Source organism: Otolemur garnettii, unplaced genomic scaffold (genome assembly GCF_000181295.1).
Source record: "Otolemur garnettii isolate 467f Iridium unplaced genomic scaffold, OtoGar3 scaffold00063, whole genome shotgun sequence".
NCBI lineage: Eukaryota > Metazoa > Chordata > Mammalia > Primates > Galagidae > Otolemur > Otolemur garnettii.
Window position 1 is genome coordinate 4,665,834 of NW_003852458.1, and position 8,922 is coordinate 4,674,755.

At 40.0% G+C, this 8,922-nt stretch overlaps 1 protein-coding gene across 4 annotated transcripts in view; it reads left to right on the forward strand.

The window, feature by feature from the left end:
- The first annotated feature begins 222 nt into the window (after positions 1 to 222).
- The window catches only part of SLC1A3 (solute carrier family 1 member 3), a 90,311-nt gene continuing 81,611 nt past the window's right edge, over positions 223 to 8,922 (forward strand). For 2 of the 4 annotated variants that reach the window (XM_003792943.2, XM_012807092.1), the window contains exons 1-2: positions 223 to 599; positions 2,159 to 2,436. In XM_003792943.2, the coding sequence (XP_003792991.1) occupies positions 2,256 to 2,436 (181 nt within the window). In that variant the 5' untranslated portion in view covers positions 223 to 599; positions 2,159 to 2,255. Of the gene's footprint in view, positions 600 to 2,158; positions 2,437 to 8,922 lie in introns of those variants that run through there. The other 2 variants (XM_012807094.1, XM_012807093.1) reach the window with 1 other exon arrangement.

An 8,922-nucleotide genomic window follows, 5' to 3' on the forward strand; every position in this document is an offset into this window, starting at 1 on the left:
CATACTTGATTGCATTCAAGCTCTTCCCAAGACACGTCAGTTATTTCCCCAATTCTAGAAAAGAGGGACTTTTCCGAAACAGTCTTACAACCAAGCAAAAGGGCACACTCTCGTGTTCCTTTAAGGGGAATAAACCTGTAATAATGTAAGGTAATTAAATTTAGCCTTAGAAAAAGTCTCTGAAACGTTCTAATCAAGCCTTGCAGCTCTCCGAGTGTGTGCGCTTTATTTTTCCATTCTTCCTGGACCCGATTTTGCATTTCTAATGGAAGTGAACTGACAAAGCGTGAAAGTGGTCTACGGAGCAAAACAAAGCCAGCAAGTCTGCTTCTGGTGTGCCAAGATTAATCAATATTCCAGAAAGCTCGGCTTCTCCCCTCCTACCCCGCGCTGTGTTCATTTCCCCACTCCCCCTTGCCCGGGCACAGACTCCTCCCCTTTTCTTAAGTTGCAGTGATAGTAACTTGCAGTTCGTGAGCACATGCATACGGTCAGGGCGAGCCTGCCTGGCGCGCTGCGTTTTGTTACTCCGTTGTACCTGCCCCGGAGTTCACCTTGTCATTGCTTGGTATCGTCCGCCCGTTACAAAATCAGAAAAGGTAAGTGTATGTTCCTGCCGGGTTTCATTTCTCGTTCCACTTCTCTGCCAGTATATTTTGTTTCCCAGGCAGAGGGGTAGCGAAAGTCAAAGCTAGCCATTTTGGTAGATAAAAACCCATGTTAGTAATCTAATGTCGTGAGCCTGCGGTGTCTCTAGTTATGCAGGTCCTCTCGTAATTTGGACTTGAGTACATTCGGGGTAGATCTGGCCAGACTGTGGTCAGAGATCTAGTAAAGAACCGAGGTTGAGCTGGTCAGCTTAAACGTGACTGGAAGGGGAATCAGAGCTATTGGTAAAAAAAAAATCTGGTTCTGCCGTCTCTCCTTCACTTTGCCCTAAATTTTTAATCTGGTGTGAGGTCTTAAACAACTTATAGGTCTTATTAGCATTGACCCCAACCTGCAATTTTACTTAAAAGTCAAACTATTAAGTTTTTTTTTTTTTCTTTTCAACCCTGGAATTTGCCAAAAGCTTGCGAGGAGTCCCTTGGTTTCCAGCTACCACCCCCACAGACGCACACGCTGGCTGCTCGCGTTGCCAGCTCCCCACGTCCTCAGGCACTGCTGATTTTTACCCAGATTAATCATGGGAAGACTATGGATTGGCATTCTGTAAAGCAGCAAGAGCAATCCCTTGATTCTTCAGAACAGCTGATTTCCGACAAGGAAATAGATTTACTTAAGTGTATTTGAATAGCCTAAGAGCGCTTTAAAGAAACCAGAAACCACACGCTGTAATGTTTGGAATGAAAATTGGAAATCTAGAAATCCTAAATTTGAAAGTACTTAGAAGCCAGTGATAGTTTCCTCAGAAGACTCCAGTACTTTTGCCACAAAGACAAATGCTACATTGTACTTTTACTCGCAATAAAAATGAACTATGATTTCAGATCATTTATAGATGTGCCCAGAGCACTTTACTTATTTCATCAAAAAAATTTAAAAGTTATCCTACTGTAAAATGGTCAAATGTATGTCCCATGTCTTGTGGGCACTTGTGTTCTTTTTACAATCATATATACTTGTTGATATTATCATGTTGTTTCCTTAATGAAGAAAATAACTGGTTACTTTCCATGTAATAGAAAGACTCAAATGTTGCATATTAACAGCTTAATACTCTTTATTGACTTGGCTATGCCTTCAACCATGTATACAAAATAACTTATCAAGTAATTACTAAGCACATCCTGTGCATTCAATTCAGCTGAACACTTATTGAGTGTGTACAGTTGTGCAAGGCACTCAGCAAGGTTCTGGGGGAGTAGGATGGAGATGGGGTGCTCAGCTCTGAGGAGCCCCATTTATAGCCTCTAGGGAGGGAGAAGGACTTTTTTTTAAAGAGAGAGCACAAGTTTCTGCTCATATATTCTGAATTTATGCCCATTTCTTCCACGTGGTCTAGTAAAATATGCACACTGTAGCCTTGAAGCCTCCTCTGTCAGTCCTTGATCCCTACTGAGAGTCTGCGGTTTACCAAGAGCTTGCCTGGGGTGGGGCGGCACTGATTTTTCACCTCTGGAGGGTGTAATTCTTGTCTCTTTCTCTTATATTCTAGTTGTGTTCTCTAACACCAAAGAGGAGGTTTGACTTTCTGGGGGGGTGATTCTGAGACACTGAAGCGCAAAGAAGAGACACACCTAGAAGAGAAAAATATGACTAAAAGCAACGGAGAAGAGGCCAAAATGGGGGGCAGGATGGAGAGATTCCAGCAAGGAGTCCGAAAACGCACCCTGTTGGCCAAGAAGAAAGTACAGAACATCACAAAGGAGGATGTTAAAAATTACCTGTTTCGGAATGCTTTTGTGCTGCTTACTGTCACAGCTGTCATTGTGGGTGAGTCATTTGATTTAAAACACACACAAACACAAAGAAAAATTGTATGTTGTTTCTCTGGGGCATCTGTCTGCCTAGGCACATTATCAGACAGACTGTTGGTATTCAAAGTGAAAGTTCAGGTTTTCCTCTGAACTTGACTTTTTTTTCCATAAAATGACAGTTTGTTGGCATATTTTGAACAATATATGGTAAACACATGGGAATCTGAAAGAAGCATTGTTAGGCCTTGTGCAAATCAATTGTGTGAGGAAGGGAAATAAATATTTTCTCATTTCATGGAAGGATAAAGGAGTGATAATTTAAGCACCAGTCGTGAGCAGTTAAATAATAACAAAAGCAAGCACCCTACATTTGGCCAAAATGTAATTATTATATGATGTCACTTACACTTAAAAATAACAAAAGCAAGCATGCTACATTTGGCCAAAATGTAATTATTATACGATGTCACTTACACTTAAAACTAATTTATTTATTAGTACCCCAAAAATGAGATCTGGGTCCCAAATAGTAATTGTATTCTAAGTGGTGCTAACTTGATGCTAAATACCAATGGTTAGGCACAGAGGCTGCATCTTTTGTGTGTGTTCTCTCTCACTCAGCAACTGGGAAAGGTAAATTGGGAAAATGTTAACACAAATCTCTGTCATTCATTGCCTCCTAGAGCTTGCCATCACCAGCTATACCTTTTTTGAAACATATCAGTCTCTTACTAATTTAGCATAGTTGATAGCAATCTGTACTAATAAAACATAGTAATTTAGCTTATTGGTATCTGAAGTCATACTTTATTACTTCTGGGTACCATTAATCTTCCTTTAAAATGTAGCTGAAAGAACTACTTATTTGGAATTTTTGACCAAACCAATATAGGAATCCTTAAGTTGCCAAACATATAAGCTAATACCAGCTTGTAAAGAAATGCTCTAACTTGAATATCTACTAATTTACTGCCAAAAAAGGTATTCATGTATAGTTTTAATTTCTACCTTAGAGCTTATCAAGATCTCCATCAAATATAAAAAAGTAATAACTCAACAAAAATTAAGAAAATTCTGTAGCGTGTAAATATAATTATAACATTGTCCAAGAAAATAGAATTGTTTAGTGGCGAACAAATAGAAATACAGCAGGAGAGTTTGTCATAAGACTTTAGATATCTCCCATCTCAACATCTTTGGCTCCTTTCTAATAATTGTTGGCAACTAATGATTGTTCAATTAATTTTAGAGATACTCAAAGAGAATATGTCCTGATTGACCCAGGGAAAAAATGGCTTTCTATAATAGGTTTCCAGGTTTGAATATATTCCTGGAAGCAGTATTTCTGTACCATGTCATTGCCCTAGAAATCAATGCAAAATGTAATATGCTCACTTCAGTTTTTTCTCTGAATCTCTGTTGGTATTAAGCCAAGTAATAGCTATGTAATAATAGTACACATTTATACAGTACTATTCCAGCTACTTTCTAGATGTTTTGCATATATTAGCTCACTTAATCCCCAAACGAGCCAAGAACTGAGTGGGTAGGGATAATGCTATGATGGTCTTCGTTTTATAGATGAAAACGACTATGGGGAGATCCAGCAGACTGCCCAAAGTCACAACACTAGTAAATACTAGAGCAGGAAGTCTAGTGCCAGTGGCCCTAACCACCCTACCATCCTGTCTCTGCTCTGCTAACTAGTTGACATCTTGTGAGTGATGACAGGAAGAGAAAGCTCCATGCGTTGGTGAAGGACAATTTGTCAGCAGTGCTAGATGTATTCACATAGCAATGTCTTTTTACTATATGATTTACCCAGCTAACCTCAGCAGAAAATTGACAGTCTGCAAATGATTAAGCCACATCCTTCTCTTTTGTTTAAAAAATACCAATTTATCTCAATCTTATGCATACATAATAGAGCTCAGTAAAACTAGAGTATGTTTGAAAAAGATGCAGAAATATCTATCCAAAATGGTGTTATAAACACCAGGAAATTCAATTTTTAAGACAGAAATATTTCCATTTAAGAATAGAGGGATGGGGCTCAGCTCCCACAGCACAGTGGTTAAGGCACCGGCCACATACACTAAGGCTGGCAAGTTCGAACCCAGCCTGGGCCAGCTAAAACAATAATGACAACTGCAACAAAAAATAGCCAGGTATTGTGGTTCACGCTTGTAGTCCCAGCTACATGGAAGGCTGAGATAAGAGAATTGCTTGAGCCCAGGAGTTTGAGGTTGCTGTGAGCTGTGAAGCCATGGCACTCTACCAAGGGTGACATAGTGAGATTGTCTCAAAACAAAGAAAAAAAAAGAAAATAGAGGAAAGGAAAATAATAAAGCCTGACCATGGAAGGCAGACTGATGGAAAAGGAAGTTTCTAAGTGATAAATACGAAGAAATAACATTGCTAATAAAAGGAAGATAATAGGAGGATTTAAGAGTCCATTTTCTCTAGGAGTTCTGGGATTACTTCCTCACCCAATGAGGGCTTTGCTAAGGTTTGTGAGAAGTACAATAAGAGTTGGCTGAGTTGGGGTAGATAAGTTGGCTAGACGCCCTCCTTGTTGGCTTTACTAATGGAAACTGAGGAGGTAGAAGCAACAAGAAGAAAGCATTAACAAAGAAACATAAAAAGAGCTCATTGACAGTCAGAGAGACCACTGAGTCTACACCAAAGACTTGGAATAACAAATAGACAATTTAGTAACAAACACATTTAGGAGAGAAGGGAGAACTCTTGGTCATCTGCTGGTGTGTCTTCTATTGAAGGCCTAGTGCACGCAGAGGCTCTATTTAACTTGACACTGAGTTGCGTGTCTACCTCAGCCCTAAAAGAAATTACATGAAAAGTGTGTGTCTGGACACCAACTGTGATTTATTTGCTGCAGTATAGGAAAACCAGGAAAGATGCTACCAAGGAGGAAGGAAATTGTTCTTTCCCCAAAGATGAGAAGATGAACTAATTGTAGATATTCAAGATGATGATAGCCCAGGCTTTTCTCTGAACTTGAAGATTTTTTCCATAAAATGACTAACTGTACCTAGTTTTCGAATTCTTTGATTTTAATTGCTTTTAGTTAAAAGAAAGAAAAATACACTGGGAAAATCTATGTATTGGATGCATTTTTTGTTCAGTTCATTTCGTTTTGCCTTTCTGAAATAAAATGTGTATGCATTTAATGTGTTAAAGTGAAAACTAGTAAGGTATTATGGAGGAGGGGTAGAGATATATGAATCCCTATATTCAGAATAAAGCAGGAATTGCAAATCTTTCAGCATCTATTCCTCTACAGGCATCCGTGGAGAACCACCTGTACGATTTTATGTTATTTCCAATGTCATTTCTGAGCAACATCAAAGTCTGAATGTGTCATGCTACAATAAAAGCCTATGTAACAAGAGCAGATTAGCAACCTGAGAAAACGCAGTACCATGCTCCAAGTCCCTTTGGAGGGCTTGTCATGAAAGCAGTATCTCATGGTCTTCAGGGCTGTTGCAGACTTCTGTCCGACAAAAACCCCACTGAAAAGACTGGCTACTGTCTTTCTTCCACCAGAAAGCATTTTCTCATTTCAAATGGTGGTAAATTGTGTTAGAGTGACCTGAGACATCTCACTGAAAGAAAGGGAAAGTCGTTGGTCATGTTCAAGTCAAAAAATGTTGACTCTTTTCATGTCTAGGGAATAAATCACATAATAAAAATGAAATCTTGGGCCAAATAATTACAAAAAAATGAGTCATAAGATCAGCTGCCAGGGGTGGGAATGTGTCAACAGAATTGCATAGATTTTGATTGCAATTTCACCTGGAGAATTCTGTTCACAAACACTATAGGTAGTACCTTTCTCTGGGGCTACTCTTGACACACACAACACGAGTTTACATCTGAGTTCTCTTTTATGTGGGTTTGAGAGAAATTGGTGACTTTTGGGGGGGAAAAATACTGACTGAATTTTTATAAACCATCTCCCCCATTCTTTCATGCTCTTCAGTTATAATTTAAATCACACTAAAATTGAGTGCAATTCTGTAGTAACTCTGGAAAGATAGACAAGAAACTGGTCAGTGTGGCTGTCTCCTGGTATAGGAGCTGAGTGTCTGAGGAATGAAATAGAAGAAAAGCTACTTTCTTTTAAAAAAACTTCTTGTATAGTTTGTTTCTTTACCTAATTCACATGTTATCTACAATTATCTGTTATCTACTAGATAAACTATCTATATGTTCAATTATCTTTTAATTCAGTGTCATTCACCAACTTAGAAAATATTAAATGCCATATGAGCATTCCCTGAAATTGAAATTCCCTGTTCTCAGACCTTTTAGTAGGATACACAGATGAAAACTAAGATGAGAAAGGAACATAAAGGAATCAGAGACAGTAAGGGAGATGCTTATCATTAGCTCTAAACATTTTTAAGATGGATGTCATATTATGCATACTGTGTTATATAATATAGCATCTTTCTGTGTTGGTACTGTAGAGATCCCATTTCCTCATTAACCGATGCATTGAGAGCCCAAGGTGTGCCATAAGAAAAGAAAAAGGGTGTGACTTTTGAGGAAGGGTAGAACTGGATTGATATGCCAGCTGTGTGACTGACATTTAATGGCCGTGTGATACAAAGGAGGGCTTGGTAATGACAGATACCTGACACATGTGCCCACAAAACACATGCTTCCCAGGCCTCTTCCACCTTCTCAAAAAGCACCCCAGGGATCCATGTCCTATCAAAAGGGTATAGTCCAGTAAGCAGTAGTGGAGATCAGAGCTATGGATTCTGGAGTCAGACAACCTTGGTTTATGTCCCACTTCTAGAGCTGAGCATCTCTTTCTTCACGTGAAAAATAGAATACTCATAAAAACTCACTGCTGAGATCTATGTCCCAGTCCTGCCTCCCATGTGTAAGCCATGTCACCTTAGATTTCTTTAATTGCTCAGCAGGTGATATCTTCATAGAAATTGTAAACCCCTCATCTTATATTTACATCTCTGATACGGCATTAGGCTATAACATGCACTGATTGGTAATGCTGATCTGCCAGAGAACTACAGGACCCAGAGATGGGAATGATGGGGACAAGGATAGGAAAAGATATTCACCTGGTTTAGGGTTAGGGAAGTGGCTTCTAAAAAAAAAAAAACCTACAGTAAGAGAAGTGGCTTCTATTTCCTTAGCTAGAGATGAGAGCCAGGAGAGTTGTAGGAAGAGACTTAATAGTTGTAAAGGGCCTTGAGAGGCAGAAATGTAAGCCTCCGAGTAAGTGATCTTGTCATTATCTGTCCCTTAACCTCCCTGGACTCCTGAGCAGACCCAGAAAGCTGTTATCAAAGTACAGACTGCTCAATGGAGGGAGTGCCTGATAGCAGATCCTCTCTCGGGAAAACAGGACCCGCTAAAAAATGTTTAAGGAATGATTTAATTCAACACTCAGTAGTGCATTTTTTGTTCATACCACATGGGACAATTGGAGGGTTTCTCTTTTTCCCTAGCATTTCAGTGCATACTGCCTGTTAACTGCCACCCCTATTAGCACGGGGGCTGGTAAGATGAGGAGTGCTGGAACCTTGAGAGAAATGTGGCTGGATTCCAAAAGAGTACAAGTTATTTTAAAGCAGGGAGTAGAATTAATGTTGTTTTAAGAGTATCTTTAAAGCCCAGCAAGGTGGCTCATGCCTATAATCCTAGCACTCTGTGAGGGTGAGGGGGGTGGATAGCTTGAGCTCAGGAGCTCTGGGTGGATTGCATGACCAGGCTGAGCAAGAGCCACCCCCCCCGCCACCCCTCCCTCCCCATCTCCACTAAAAATAGAAAAACTAGCCAGGCATTGTGGCAGGGACCTGTAGTCCCAGCTACATGGGAGCCTGAGGCAGGAGGATTGCTTGAGCCCAAGAGTTTGAGGTTGCTGTGAGCTATAATGCCACAGCACTCTACCCAGGGTGACAGAGTGAGACTCTGTCTTAAAAAAAAATAAAAAATAGCCTGTAGTCCCAGCTACTCAGGAGGCTGATTCAAGAGAATTGCCTAAACCCAAGAGCTGGAGGTTGCTGTTAGCTGTGACACCACAGCACTCTACTGAGGGTGACAAAACGAGACTCTGTCTCTATAAAAATTAAATAATAAATAAATAAATAAAAGAGTATCTCTAAATTTCCTTTTGCTCTATTTTTCTTCCTGTTAATTTAGATATTGAGAAAACTGAGCAGGTGGCTCGGCTCCCGTAGCTCAGTGGTTAGGGCGCTGGCCACATACACCAGGGCTGGCAGGTTCAAACCCAGCCCAGGCCTGCTAAACAACAATGACAATTACAACAACAACAAAAAATAGCTGGGCATGTGGCGGGCACCTATAATCCCAGCTACTTGGGAGGCTGAGGCAAGAAAATCGCTTAAGCCCAAGAATTTGAAGTTGCTGTGAGCTGTTGACGTCCCGAACTCTACCGAGGGTGACATAGTGAGACTCTGTCTCAAAAAAAAAAAAAAAAAAAAAA